This window comes from Sorex araneus, chromosome 9, assembly GCF_027595985.1.
Source record: "Sorex araneus isolate mSorAra2 chromosome 9, mSorAra2.pri, whole genome shotgun sequence".
Lineage (NCBI taxonomy): Eukaryota > Metazoa > Chordata > Mammalia > Eulipotyphla > Soricidae > Sorex > Sorex araneus.
In genome coordinates, this window is record NC_073310.1 from 62161393 (window position 1) to 62176649 (window position 15257).

At 51.8% G+C, this 15257-nt stretch overlaps 1 protein-coding gene and 1 non-coding gene across 2 annotated transcripts in view; one reads left to right on the forward strand and one right to left on the reverse strand.

Annotated features, from left to right (window-relative positions):
• Nucleotides 1–926: 926 nt before the first annotated feature.
• The window catches only part of CUBN (cubilin), a 271581-nt gene continuing 257250 nt past the window's right edge, over nt 927–15257 (forward strand). Inside the window, exons 1-6 of the mRNA XM_004605343.2 lie at nt 927–1033; nt 1837–1966; nt 2772–2867; nt 3524–3562; nt 7756–7857; nt 8378–8481. Coding sequence (XP_004605400.2) covers nt 927–1033; nt 1837–1966; nt 2772–2867; nt 3524–3562; nt 7756–7857; nt 8378–8481 — 578 coding nt within the window. The remainder of the gene's footprint in view (nt 1034–1836; nt 1967–2771; nt 2868–3523; nt 3563–7755; nt 7858–8377; nt 8482–15257) is intronic.
• On the reverse strand, nt 11684–11819 carry LOC129399006 (small nucleolar RNA SNORA72). The gene has a single exon (XR_008626856.1). It is a non-coding gene; the product is annotated as a small nucleolar RNA SNORA72 (small nucleolar RNA).

Below are 15257 nucleotides of genomic sequence, written 5' to 3' on the forward strand. Positions count from 1 at the left end.
TCCTGCTCTGCACTCAGGAATTACTCCTGGTGGTATTTGCGGGACCATGCTGGGGATCGAACCCGGGTGCGCAGAGCCAGTCCCCACTGCCCTACTGGCTGTAATAAGGTCGGGCCCCATATATATGATTTGCAAATACTTCTCACTGTGCAAATGCTTTTTTCTATGACTACCTTTCCACCCTCTTCTTTGACAGGCTAAAGAGTTTCTTTTATTTTTTGGGGGGGTGTTATGCAGCCAGTCCTGGTGTTGTTCAGGGGCGACTCCTGACAGTGCTCAGGGAGCAGCTGCTAGCACTGCTGAGGGTCTAACTGGTCGACGAGGTGCCAGGCAAGCGCCTTCCTGACCCAAACCCCTTTTCCTTAATCTATTTATTTTCTTTTGTTGTTTCTGTTGTTACAGCCAAGAAGCCATTGCCAAATCCGAGGACACGAGAACAGAAGAACTTCCAGCTCCTGCCACAGCTCTCGGGCTCCAGCTCCTGGGTTAGGCACTGAGTCCTTCAGAGCTCGTTTTCCGCGGTGTTACGAAGGAGCTGTCCAATAGTTCTCTTCTCGTATCAGAAAATCCAGACGTCGCTGCGCCCTTGGTTGAAGGAAAGGCGGCTACTTCTTAAGCAAAGGTTATTTTAGTTGGTATTTCCAAAGCAATTTATTAACATCTCAAAGGTCAAATAGATAATGATTATTAAGTTGTGCATCTCTTCAAGGTAGATTTTGACCTCTCACGAGTTGAAGAGTACCAAGATCTGAGATCATTTACATCCCTCGGGAGGAAAAAAACAATAAAAGCCAGCCCCTTCTAGGGCAGAGAAGAAAGGAGGGAATCTTGCAGGGTATGCCAAGGTCAAAGTCTGCCAGCTCTGGCTCCCACACTTGGTGCGTCGCCTTCTCATACCCCGCGGGCCGGCCGGACAGTCGAGGAGCATGTCCCCACCCTGGCTTTGGTATCTTCTCTTCGCACTGACATTTGGGGAGTTGGATGGCGGAGACCGGGAACTGCAGAGGCAGGAACGAAACGCTGACCGTCAGCAGTAAGTAGATGTCCGGTTTATGTCTGCGGAAGGACCTGGGTAGTGCCCCGAGAGAGAGATTCACGGTCAGGAGAGAGACTGCCGCGGGTCAGGCACTTGCCTGTACACACTTGACACAGGCTCGATCCCTGGTACCCCCCAGGGTCCCCTGAATCCTGCTAGGAGCAATCTCTGAGCACAGAGCCAGGAGGAAAGCTTGAGTGCAGTTGGGGGTGGCCCCCAAACAGAACCAAACAACCACCACCAAGAACGAAAAGATAAACAAATGTGTCATTTTCCTTGGCTGTGATGTTAACAACTGTCATTGTCTGTCACTGTCATCCCGTTACTCATCGATTTGCTTGAGCGGGCACCAGTAACGTCTCCATTGTGAGACTTGTTGTTACTGTTTTTGGCATATCGAATACGCCACGGGTAGCTTGCCAGGCTCTGGAGTGCGAGCTCCATACTCTCAGTAGTTTGCCGGGCTCTCTGAGAGGGGCGGAGGAATCGAACCCGGGTCGGCCGCGTGCAAGGCAAAGGCCCTACATCTGGAATGATGCATGGAAATACCTTCTCTTTACACAAATGATTCACTTACTATTTTGCCAAGAAACCAATGTATAATTACTAGGAGATCACACCAGGAAGTTTGGCCGTAGCAGAAACAGCAGCTGGACGGGGCGGGGAGGGGGGGGTTGGTTAGGTGGATCCCTGAGCGAAGGCAAATGCTGTCTGGAGCTAGTCACTGGGACATTTTGTTCTTTAGATGGAAACATTAGGAATGCGAATGACCGAAGCCTTCTCTGGTTTGAATCACACAGGCCGCGCATGTCAGCAGAGAGGGGGAATTTAGTGTTCCTTACGGGGCCTGCTCAAAACATTGAATTTAGAACTGGATCCCTGGGGAAAATTAAATTGAATAACGAAGACCTTGGCGAATGCTTACATCAGGTAATGTTTGGGGAAATACATGGAAATGATTTGTAGAGCTGTTCAGAACCGGCTAATTGAACGGGTCTCTGAATCTGGAGGTTAAGCCTCGGGCCCTGGGGAAAGAGATCGGACGGGAAACAGAACCCGGCGGAGAATAATGCCCTGGGGGAGTGAGGGGTGGTGGGAAGGAGGCCAGCTGGCGGTGCCCGGGGGTGCTGGGTGGGACACCCGGTGAAAGCAGATACAAGTGGGGAGTGCTGAATGTTCCCCCAAGGCAGGTAAGGAACTTGGGGGACCTGAGAAAGGTCCAGTCGGGACTAGTTTGTTTTGGACACAGAGTAGAATGTGCCCATTATTCTCCTGCTTACTGAGACGCCTCAGGGCGTGCCCACACTGCAGCCTGTCCACGCGGGCTCATTGCCGGCCTCGGGCCCTGACGCTCATGATCTTATCCGGGCCTGAGGCCCCACCTCGAAGGGACCCCCACAGCTGTTCAGTATCTCATCCAAACCCAGTTCGAACCCCCCCTGCTCTGACGCCACGCGTCTAACAGGCACCCCAACTGTTGCGGTAGGATATGCCAGCGGGGGACCCCTTGGGGAGCGGCCCGACAGGACCTGGGGGAGCCGTGCCCCGACTTAGACTCCTGTGGCTTGCACGTGTCCTTGTCTGCTTTGGGTAATGACCGGCCACGTCCCAGTGTAGACGAACAGAACACGGCTCGACGTTTGAGGTTCCACCCCTGCAGAGCAGAGGGGCGTTTCTGATGAGTGCTTTCTTCGTCCTCCCTCTTCTCGGCCTTCCCTTCCTTTAAACAAATCAGATCCAGAGAAACAAAGATGATATTACAGATCTAAAACGGGGTGCCGGTGGCCTGCCGCTAAATGTTTCTAACCACATCCACCTGCTGAATTCCAAGGTAAGTGCGATCCCCACATTGGTAGACCCCGTAAGTCCGCCCGACTCCCCTTCGTAAGCAGCTGTTCCCAGGACACTGGGGTTTTGCACGGGGCTCCGTGTCCTTAGGAACCCAGTACTGTGGCGATGGCCCCACGCCACTGCGGCTGGTTCAGACGCAGCCCCCCAGGCTCCTTCCTCAGAGGACGTCCTCACGGTCACCTTCTTGTTGCCGGTACAGGGAATTCTCACCCAGGGTCCTTGGTGAGAACTCCTGGCTCAGAGCAGCAAGTTCTTCTGAATTCCCCATTTCTCTGGGTTTTCCTCTTCCCTGAAGAGAGGGGGAAGCTAGATTCTCCCTCCTAGATTAAAAAAATCTAGGAGGGCTGGAGAGGTCATGCGGGAGGTGAGGTGCTTGCCCTGCAGTGTCTGGTATGCACCAGGGGGTCTTGTGAGCACAGAGCTGGGAATGGGCCCGAGCACCACTGATTGATTGCCTTTCCCTCCACCCAGTCTTCGGGTGGAAGAGAAAGCAGCGGAGGAGAGAAGACGGGATGGGGCGGGGAGGGAGGAAAGGGCAGGGAGCAAGGGCAAAGGGAGAAAGTGAGTCCACATGGAAGGAAGGACAAGGTGTGGACGGGCCGGGGCCGGCTAACTGAGGCCTCTCCTCCCCTGCAGCTGGCTGAGCTCGAGAGGACGGTGGAGCGCTTGGAGCAGGTAAGCCAGTGACCCGGGCAAGTTCCACCCAGGGCACGGCCGGGTCCAGGTGGCTCTGCTGTTCCTTTCCCTGCCCTTAGTGCTCCCCCGGCAGTTTCCCAGGACCCTGGCGAGGACCGTGAGCGTCAGAGGTTAGTGACACTGCGGTCAGAGAGACGTGCTGTCCCCTCTGCGCTGGCCAGTGGCTGTCTGGCAGCCGGCTGCTGTGGGCCTCGAGGACTGAGTTTCCAGACACTGTGTGCCGGGGTGGAGCGACAGTCCAGTAAGCAAGGTGCTTGCCTTGCATGCATCGGACCCGGGTTCGATTCTCGGCACCCCACCCGGTTCCCTGAGCCCACCAAGAGTAAGCACCACTGGGTGTGGCCCCCAGACAAACGGGAGTAAAGTAAAAAGAGACTCCTGGGGAGCCGTGGTCAGCCACTGTTGTCCCCTCTAGACTCAGAGCTCGGGCGCAGCCCTTGGCCTCCGACGTCCCTTCAAACCCCTGTGCTGGTGACTCCATCTGGGCAGTCGTTAAACTAAAAGCTTCAGACTCTGTAGGTGCCTGGCTTGCCCTCCTCCCTCCCTCTTCCCGCCCCTTCTCTCCCTCCTCCCCATCCCTTTCCCTCTTCCTTTACTCCCATCCTTTTAGTGCTGCTGCTTGCCATGCTGTTCAGTGCTCACAGTTGTGCAACTTGCCGGGCTGCTCACACTGCCTGGGGCTGCTCAGAAAGATGTGGCCGGAGTGTGCTGGGGCATCTCCTCCTCCCTTCCTTTTTCCTTCCCTCCTTCCCTCCCTCCTTCCTTCCTCTTTCCTTCCCTTCCTCCCTTCCTTCCTCCCTCCCTCCCTCCCTTCCTTCCTTCCTTCCTTCCTTCCTTCCTTCCTTCCTTCCTTCCTTCCTTCCTTCCTTCCTTCCTTCCTTCCTTCCTTCCTTCCTTCCTCCCTCCCTTCTTTCCTCCCTTCCTACCTCCATTCCCTCCTCCCTCCCTCCCTCCCTCCCTCCCTTCCTTCCTTCCTTCCTTCCTTCCCTTCCTTCCTTCCTTCCTTCCTTCCTTCCTTCCTTCCTTCCTTCCTTCCTTCCTTCCTTCCTTCCTTCCTTCCTTCCTCCCTCCCTCCGTTCCTTCCTTCCTTCCTTCCTTCCTTCCTTCCTTCCTTCCTTCCTTCCTTCCTTCCTTCCTCCCTCCCTCCGTTCCTTCCTTCCTTCCTTCCTTCCTTCCTTCCTTCCTTCCTTCCTTCCTTCCTTCCTTCCTTCCTTCCTTCCTTCCTTCCTTCCTCCCTCCCTCCCTTCTTTCCTCCTCCCTTCCTTCCTCCCTTCCTTCCTTCCTTCCTCCCTTCCTTCCTTCCTTCCTTCCTTCCTTCCTTCCTTCCTTCCTTCCTCCCTCCCTTCTTTCCTCCCTTCCTACCTCCATTCCCTCCTCCCTCCCTCCCTCCCTCCCTTCCTTCCTTCCTTCCTTCCTTCCTTCCTTCCTTCCTTCCTTCCTTCCTTCCTCCCTTCCTTCCTTCCTCCCTCCCTCCGTTCCTTCCTTCCTTCCTTCCTTCCTTCCTTCCTTCCTTCCTTCCTTCCTTCCTTCCTTCCTTCCTTCCTTCCTTCCTTCCTCCCTCCCTTCTTTCCTCCTTCCTTCCTTCCTTCCTTCCTTCCTTCCTTCCTTCCTTCCTTCCTTCCTTCCTTCCTCCCTCCCTCCCTTCTTTCCTCCCTTCCTACCTCCATTCCCTCCTCCCTCCCTCCCTCCCTCCCTTCCTTCCTTCCTTCCTTCCTTCCTTCCTTCCTTCCTTCCTTCCTTCCTTCCTTCCTTCCCTTCCTTCCTTCCTTCCTTCCTTCCTTCCTTCCTTCCTTCCTTCCTTCCTTCCTTCCTCCCTCCCTCCGTTCCTTCCTTCCTTCCTTCCTTCCTTCCTTCCTTCCTTCCTTCCTTCCTTCCTTCCTTCCTTCCTTCCTTCCTCCCTCCCTTCTTTCCTCCTCCCTTCCTTCCTCCCTTCCTTCCTTCCTCCCTTCCTTCCTTCCTTCCTTCCTTCCTTCCTTCCTTCCTTCCTTCCTTCCTCCCTCCCTTCTTTCCTCCCTTCCTACCTCCATTCCCTCCTCCCTCCCTCCCTCCCTCCCTTCCTTCCTTCCTTCCTTCCTTCCTTCCTTCCTTCCTTCCTTCCTTCCTTCCTTCCTTCCTTCCTCCCTTCCTTCCTCCCTCCCTCCGTTCCTTCCTTCCTTCCTTCCTTCCTTCCTTCCTTCCTTCCTTCCTTCCTTCCTTCCTTCCTTCCTTCCTTCCTTCCTTCCTTCCTTCCTCCCTCCCTTCTTTCCTCCTCCCTTCCTTCCTCCCTTCCTTCCTTCCTTCCTCCCTTCCTTCCTTCCTTCCTTCCTTCCTTCCTTCCTTCCTTCCTTCCTTCCTCCCTCCCTTCTTTCCTCCCTTCCTACCTCCATTCCCTCCTCCCTCCCTCCCTCCCTCCCTCCCTCCCTTCCTTCCTTCCTTCCTTCCTTCCTTCCTTCCTTCCTTCCTTCCTTCCTTCCTCCCTCCCTTCCTTCCTTCCTTCCTTCCTTCCTTCCTTCCTTCCTTCCTTCCTTCCTTCCTTCCTTCCTCCCTCCCTTCTTTCCTCCCTTCCTACCTCCATTCCCTCCTCCCTCCCTCCCTCCCTCCCTCCCTCCCTCCCTTCCTTCCTTCCTTCCTTCCTTCCTTCCTTCCTTCCTTCCTTCCTTCCTTCCTTCCTTCCTTCCTTCCTTCCTTCCTTCCTTCCTTCCTCCCTTCCCTCCCCACACCAAGCTATAATCAGGGCTTACTCCTGTCTCTGTGCTCAGGGATCACTCGTGGTGGGACTCAAGGGACCACACAGGGCACCAGGGATTGAACCCAGGTCAGCTGCGTGCCAGCCAAGCACCTTACCCACTCTCCTGTCGCTCCAGCCCCTGGAGTGTTTTCTTATTCTTCCAGAGATGAGTATTCTTCCTCTCGAAAGGCAAAGGTTCCCCCACCCGCCCACACCCTGGGATTGTCCCTAATGCGTTTTGAGTGCAGGTGGCTTCATGTCTTGGCTGGGCTCGTGTTCTCCGCGTGCTGCCATCCACGCCCCAATGCCCAGTGTCTCCTGCCTGCTGAGCTTGCTGATTTCATGTCCTGCGGGACCTGCCGTAGACCTTTGCGTTTGAAATGCCCAGACCGTCTTGCTTTCCTATGCCAGAAAAGACCACAGACGGCGGCCGATTCTCCTAGCAGAGTCCCCTGCTGCCCAGGGCTGCCCGCGGTACCAGCGTGCGGCTGGGAGGGCCGTGGAGGGAGATGGAGCCGGACATCTCCCCTTGGCACAGCTGCAGAGAAGGGGCCTTCTGATGAGGCCCCGGGCCACTGGCCACCCTGTCCTCCCTCGAGCAGCAGGACAGACTGTTTTTCTTCCCGGTCACTGAAAATGAAAGCTAGAGGGACTGAATCATCTGCCCCTATTTCAGTTTTTCAGACAGAATCAGGCTGAAGGGAAGTGAAATTCTAGAACACTTTTCCTTATCATCACCTGTCATCTTCAAGTTTCCTCCGCCCCCAAAGGCAGCAGCAGATGGAATCTGGTAGCTGACGCGGGGCGAGAGTCCCCAGCTGGTGTAGACAGAGGCTGGTGTGTTGGGGACCCCGGGCTGAGCACGGGGCACGGAGCACCTGGGCAGACGCTTCCTCTGAGCCTCTCTCCTTCTCAGGAGGCCTCAGGCACAAACGTCCCATTTCCCAGGCTTCCCTGGAGGAACCCACAGCAGAACTACAATATCCCAGCTGCTTCCTTAGTTCCAGGAAACGGTCCTTCTGGTTCCCACCCCGGAGCCTCGGCTCCCGTCCACCACTGTGGGTGTCTCTGCCGAGCGATGCCTTCCTGGAGCACACAGCGGGAGTCTTCCCTCCCACTTTTTTTTTCATTTTTGGGTCACACCCGGCGATGCTCAGGGGTTACTCCTGGCTCTGCACTCAGGAATTACTCCTCGCAGTGCTCAGGGACCATATGGGATGCTGGGAATCGAACCTGGGTCGGCCGAGTGCAAGGCAAACGCCCTCCCCGCTGTGCTATTGCCCCGTCCCCTTCTCTCGCACGTTGCTCCATCCGCGGTCCGAGGTGGGCGCGCTGGCAGGGGGCCGCGCAGCGTCCTCCGGGCCGGGTCGGCTTTCCGCTCACACAGCACGTGGCTCGGTTCCGGCGTGGAGGAAGACGCCGCCCACCAGCGTCGCCGTCTCACAGCCTGTCCCGCCCCTTTCAGACAGTGGCCAGGAAGGTGTGTGGCAGCAACCCCTGCCAGCACGGTGGAACCTGCCTCAGCCTGCACGACGCCTTCTACTGCATCTGTCCCCCGCAGTGGCAGGTGAGTCGCTCGCCAGGCTGGGACGGTGCCCAGCCGGCTGCTTGCCTGGCACCCTGCCAGCCCAGTTACAGCCCCGGACTCTGTGGACTCTCAGCTCAGGGCGAATCACCCGCCTTGGACGCATGTGTCTGCATAACCTTCTGGATTATTCATCCCCCTCCACCACACCCCCCCCCCCATAAAAAGGGACTCGGTGGCTCACAGCATGCAGGGCAGGGATTTCTGTCCACACCGCGGCAAGGGGGGAGCGCTGGAAGTACCCGGTGAATCTGGCGGAAGTCTTCCCAGGGCTCGCTCTCTCCTGAAATGAGGACTCCCAGGATGCCTCTGTGACTGTAGGGGGGTGAAGAGCTCGCAGGCGGAAGCCCCCTCTGCAGGGTCCCTGGGGCTTAGGGGAGGGATGGGATTCCACGCACATCTGATGGTGTCGGGTGAGGAGAGCACAGGCCCAGGGACTGTGGGCCCCAGATGGAGCGTGGGTCCCACATGTCACCTGATTTTGTTCCTTTCACGGACACAGGGTCCTCTCTGTGCCACGGATGTTAACGAATGTGAGATCTACTCAGGAAGCCCCCTGGGCTGCCAGAACGGAGCCACGTGTGTGAACACCGCAGGGAGTTACAGGTAACCTGACCCTGTGTTGGGCTAAATCCCCAGGTGTGTTGGGGAAGCACCGCAAACATCCTGCATCCTGGTCCCTTCTCTGTCCTCACTGCCCTCCCACACCCACTTTGTGGCCAGCTCCTCACCACGGACCAGGCCTCCCGACCTCCTCTCCACTGTCTGTGGGTACTGTGCACGTGCTATGTTGTTGTTTTCTATCCCGCAAAGGAACTCGATCATTCTGTGTCTGTCCCTCTCTGACTTACTTCACTCAGCATCATGCTCTTTGTGTCCGTCTGTGTATAAACAAATTTCATGACTTTATTTTGATACTGTGGACAAAAACTGAGTGCTGAAAAAGAGGTAAAGTGATATGCATGATACCCTTTCAGTAACAGTATTGCAAAACACACACACACAACATACACACACACACAGAGAGAGAGAGAGAGAGAGAGAGAGAGAGAGAGAGAGAGAGAGAGAGAGAGAGAGAGAGAGAGAAGTGTCTGCCCTAGAGGCCCGCCTTGAGGACTTACAGGGTGGGCAGCAGGGAAACTGGAGACATGGGTGGTGGGAAATGTGCAGGGGTGAAGGGATGAGTGTTGGAACACTGTATGACTGACACCCAATCACAAGCAACTCTGTAACTGTGTATCTCATGGTGACTCAATTAAATTTTTTTCCCTAAAAATCCTGAACATATTTAAGAGCATCCAAGGAGAACGTGTTAGCAGCAAAGCTGATCACCCCGTTGGGGAAATGTCTGGCTCCCGTGTCAAACACACAGGGCTGTTCACCAGGCCTGAAAACCTTGCGAGTCCTCAACTGCCACCCCACGCCCAGCTTCCACGCCCCGAGGGAGCCAGAAGAGGCCCGGGGGCTGCAGCAAGAGCAGGGGTGGCCGGGCAGGCCTGGCGCGGCTCGGAGCTCGGGGCCAGGGGGCATGCGAGCACTCGGGCTCACAGAGTGAGAGGGAGAGTTTCCAACTAGCCCCTCTGCACTCACCCTGTGAATCCGTGCTCTCTTCAGCCAAGTGCCAGTGCAGGGCTGAAGGTAACGCCGACCAAGGTGGCAGTGAGGTCCCCGTGTCCTTGGTATGCATCGCCTGAACCAGAACTCCCAGATCAACTTGGGGCTCTTGCCTTCCCTTCCATTTACCACACTTGCCCGCTGCCCCCGTTTCCAGGATTCCTCCCCTACTCTGCCGAGCTGGGCAGGTAGCTCCAAGCTTGCACATTTCCAGAACACTCTGAAGATGGGCCACACAGCCATGCTGCCTCGCTCACGGCCCTTTTAAAACAATCTGTCCCAAAATGGATGGCAGATCAGCATCAGAGTCACATTTTGTACATTCTGTTACACTTCCCCTTTTTTCGATTGAATCATGTGAGCAACACTTACAAAGCTTTCATGTTTGCATTCAGTCATCCAATGACCGAACACCCATTCCTCCACCAGTGCACATTTTCCACCACCAACGTCTCCAGTATCCCTACCCCCACCCGTCCCACCCCTCTCCCTGCCTCTATGGCAGACAGTTTTCCCCATACTCTCTCTCTACTTTTGGGCATTATGGTTTGCAATACAGACATGGAGAAGTTATTGCGTTTGGTCCCTTATCTACTTTCAGCACATATCTTCCATCCGGAACTATCTCTCCAACCATCATTGACTTAGTGATCCCTTCTCAATTCCAGCTGCCTTCTCCCCCAGCTCAAAAGCCAGCTTTCAACTATGGAGCAATATTCCTGGCCCTTGTGTCTACTGTCCTTGGGTATTAGTCTCATATTATGTTATTTTATATTCCACAAATGAGTGTAGTCCTTCTATGTCTGTCCCTCTTTCTGACTCATTTCACTTAACACGATATTTTCCATGACCATCCACTTATAAGCAAATTTCATGACTTCATATTTCCTAATAGCTGCATAGTCTTCGGTTGTGTACATGTAACAAAGTTTCTTTAAGTCTGTTCTTGGTCACTTATGTTGTTTCCAGATTCGGGCTATTGTGAACAGTACTGCAATGAACATACAGATACAGGTGTCATTTCTATGGTTGTACTTCCTTTAGAAGATAGCCTGAGATAATATCTTTTCTTATGTTTGATTGGTCTCTTGTGTCCTGTGATGATTCAAAGGGACTTACTTACCTTTGGGTGGGTTCTGGGATTGCAGGAACCACTCTTTCGCCTCTGGGATATAGTCTCCGTGAAACAAAGGAGGAGTATTTCTTCTCTTTGCTCACGCCTTTGTGACCTATTTTCATTTCCCTGTTAACAAGATCTGACTGTCTTTCCAGAAAAAAATTTGCTTTTTCTGAAAAGTGATATAATTTTGCTTTTCCCTTGCTGTTAGTCCATTAACTACTTTTCTCAAATAGTAGTCTTCTCTTTTTCATTTTAATGATCCATTTGTTCTTTTGATCTCATCTTAATTTTTTTCTCATTTCAAGTAATAAGCTTCATTTGTTCAAGACACAGGTAGGTATGTCCATAAGCATACTCATTGTGCAAAATCATAATTGACCGCCTCGGACTTGTATTAACTCTGAGGTTGTTAAAGAATCTTTTACTTGCAGGATTTTATTTCTCGTTTAAATGAACTTCTTTATCGCTGCTCTGATAAACATTCAAGCTTGGGTTAGATCCAGAAAGCAGGGCTAATCTTCCATTCCCTTGAAAGCATTATCTCCTGATTTCTATTAATAAGCATTTATCAATGAGACTTGTTCCTTGGAGAGATCAATCACAAAGGCCCGGCTCCTGGCACTGATTGCCACCATGCTTTTCTGGTCTCGAGGAATGTACCGGAGGTTGGCTCTCACTCCAGGCTTCCTACATCATCGTTGTCTCCTAGGGTCTTGCAAGCCCACAGAGTAACAAAGATGTGCGGGTGGAATAAAATCCACAGAGCAAGTGAGAAATGGACTGAGAAATGGGCAGTGATGAGGAAGCTGGGAGCCCAGCTTACTGCATTTTCCTGAGAAACGGAAAAGGAGAGTGAGCAGTTATTGGCTGCATGTCAGGAATTAGAGCTCTAGAGTTCTGTGTTATTCTATGTCGAGATACAAATAAAGGAAGAAGAGTTAGAAACTGAGATGGGGTAGAGAGAGAGAGAGAGAGAGGGAGAGAGAGAGAGAGAGAGAGAGAGAGCTATGAGTGAGAAAGATGAATCGAGTATGAATTGGGGTTTTATTTTTGCTTTTGTTGTTGTTGTTTAAAATTTATCACCAGTATTTCCAAGAGCAGACCTAGGTAGGTCAAGAACTATGTCTGGGAACACACGCGCGGTCTTATTACAGTGAATGTTTAGCCTGTCCTAATTATCACAGATTCAAAACAGCAAGAATATTCACAGAATATGAATTTGTCGAGTCCTGCCACTTAATTTGTTGAGCCGTGCCTGGATTCCAGATTCAACTATATTCGAGCAACACAGAATTGTCCCTTGAGGCTCCCTTTATGGGAAGTTTCAGGGCTAAGTGTGCGGGCTCTGGAAGCCCTGACTCCCGGCCTCTGCCCGTGTGCCGGGGAGGGACCAGAGCGAGTTGACCTGGTTCCTCCCTCTGGATTAGGCGATTCCGGTTGGTCACCTATGAGCTAAAGACTCAATTCAGGCGTATGCCTGAGGTTTATTTTTAAAGGATTAAAAGAAAATAGAAAACTAGGTGTGAGCAGAGGATGGACTGGTTGCCTGGGGAGGCCTGTGGTGAGAGGCAGAGGACGCTTGGACCCTGCCCTCCCCTGTGCTCTGTGAGGACAGGCCTGGCACTCAGCAGCCTCGGGGGAACCAGCAGGCACCTAGTAGAAGGAAACTCAAATCGTTGTTAAATAACCATAATGAATGCATAAAGCTAACGCAGAAATAGGGCGGGGTGGGGGCGGGGCCTTTTCAGTCTTGACATCTTGGAGCCCATTTCCCTGTGGGGAGACAAGAAACTGTCTGTGAAGGGATGAACAATTCCCAATTACAACCCCCCCTGAGAGACAACTCACTGTACAAAGACTAATTAATTGGAAGCCTCATTTCTTCGGGAAATTTCTGGTTAAGACTTTTTTTAGATGCATGTCAGCAGAGCGAGCAAAATACATGGATTATTGTGGTAGAGTCTTTTCCCAGTTCTTCAGGCCGCTGACAGATAATATTTGGCCACTTCTTGTTTTTGGTGTTTGTTTTAGAGGGATGGTCACACCCAACCATACCTAACTGCTCCTAGTTAGAGCTCAGCTAGGGGCAAGGCCAGCATCTGCTCTGCTGTGCTGTCTCTCTCTGTCTCTCTCTGTCTCTGTCACTGTCTCTGCCTCTGCCTCTGTCTCTCTGTCTCTCTGTCTCTCTCTGTCTCTCTCTCTCTCTCTCTCTCTCTCTCTCACACACACACACACACACACACACACACTCACACTTTGGCCACTTCTTATTTGGTTACCATTCCCTTTGTCTCGAAGAATAAACTCTTCTATGTAGTCTTCCTTTGGGTATAAGGACAGCCCTTGAGATCCAAACTTGCACTGGCCAGGAGTATGTCACAGCTTTGGATTTAGATCTAGAAGACTTTCGAGGGGAAAAAGCAAATTGATCATGTTTGCTTTTCCTCCAAGAATACACTGATTTCTTTCCCCCCTCCCTCCTCTTCCCTCCCTCCTCTTGTCCATTCCTCTCCCTCTCCCTTCCTGCTGGCATCCAGCCAGATCTCCAAGCAGGCCATGTGCTTCCCTACAGAGCCCCATGCCCGTCTCTCCTCTTATCGTTGGTGCACTAAAATGGTAGAGTGCCACGGAGGAGGCGACTGTGTTTTGGACTCTGGCGGTAGTTAGCGATTAAACTCATTACCTCTATCAGTTAGGCAGCTTATATCAATATTGAACCATGGACCCTAACACAAGTTAAACTATTACGACCAAAGTATATTTTCAACCTCCTCTCCACTGCCAGAGGCTCTGGCTGTGTTTCTGAAGGCCGAGAGGTTTGGTTCTGCTGCATGCAGCCCAGCTCAAGGAGAGCTTTCATCCTCACGGGGCTGTCTGCTGAGTCAGCAGCTAAAAGCCAGTCAGGGAGAGGAATCATTCTATTGAAAAGATAACACCGGTGACTTTTGTTTTAAAACTCAAGGCATCATGGTGAATCATCTCTATTTTTAGGGCACATCAAGGTACCTTGAGAATATAGTTGCCTAGCAAACATTTTGTACTTAAAAGACACCTGAAGACAGACATAGAATGACTGAATTCATTTGTGGAATATAAATAATATGAGACTGACACCCAAGGACAGTGGCCACAAAGGCCAGGAATATTTTTCCCTTGTTGGAAGCCTGTCTCATGAGCTGGGGGAGAAGGCAGCCAGGATAGAGAAGGGATCACTAAGTCAATGATGGTTGGAAGAATCATTTGGGGTGGAAAATGTGAGCTGAAAGTAGATAAAGGACCAAACACAATAACTTCTCGGTATCTGTATTGCAAACCATAATGCCCCAAAGTAGAGAGAGAGAGAGTATGGGGGAAATTGTCTGCCATAGATGCTGGGGGAGGGATGGTATTGGGGGGTGGATACTGGGAACATTGGTGGTGGAAAATGTGCACTGGTGGAGGGATGGGTGTTCGATCACTGTATAACTGAAACTCAATCATGAAAGCTTTGTAACTCTATCTCAAGGTGATTCAATAAAAATATTGTTAATAATAATAATTAAAAGACCCCTGAAGCATGTCAGATCTAAACCCTTCCTTCCAGAACATGCTGACTACGGACATTCATCTTCATTCACCCCTACCCATAACTGATTCTGTGGTAGCCTCATCCGTAGAGTGGAATGTCTAATCTGTGCCTTTGAGGATTCTAACCGGGAAACTGAGCCTGCCCTTGGCTTCTTCCTGCCTCCCTCTCTCTTGTTCTCACACAATCTAAATCTCAGTGGAAGGAAGAGAGCTATTTCATAGCCATTGACAGAGAAGAATAGGATTTGGATCATTCCCGGGGAGCAGGGAAAGAGAAAAATAAAGAGGGTTTTTCAGATGATCCCATGGACCAGAATCTCTTCTGAAATCTTAAGTGATTTTTTTTCTAAGTTAAGCTCCCAGTGATGCGATAACCACCATTTCCTGAGCACTTACTGCCGAGAATTCCTTTAGGCCTCAAGGTGAAAGCAGTGTTCAAGGGTCAGCACGGTCATTTCACAGGAAACAGAGTTAGGGAAAGTTTGGTTCTGTGGAGGGTGACCAGGTGTGAAACCCAGCCATCTTACCCTAGGATCTTACCCTTGGGGACTCAGATCTCTCCTTTAGAGAAAAGCGTCAGGAAGCTAAGTCATCATGGTTTAAAGATTTAAATGTTTTTCTGGTGGGTCAAGGTGATAAATTAATTATCAGCAACAGAAAGTGCTTGGATCCACTGCACAAATTGCACAAATATGTACCTGAAATGCTTTCAGGTTTTCTTATCTTCGAGTATACAGTGAAACAACTGTGGGAGACTGTCCTGTGTAAGGATGGGAGGGGAAAAGGGAATGGGGTAGGGCTTATCGGATGCAGAGACTGGCAGAGAGAACTTGGGAAACAGACATAAAACAGGCAGGGAAGAACGGTACTTTCCTTACGTTGAATTATCTGTTGCTATGAATCGATGCCTTGGTCTTAATGAGAGAGACAATCTGGCAGTGCTGGGCAACATATTTATAATGGAACGGTTTTTACTTGACTGTTTAATGACATTTAATGGGGCATCCTTATACCAAAGAAGTATTTCTTTATCTGAAATTCAAATTTCCTGTGGCTGAGCCTGGGCCTCCTGCATCTTTTA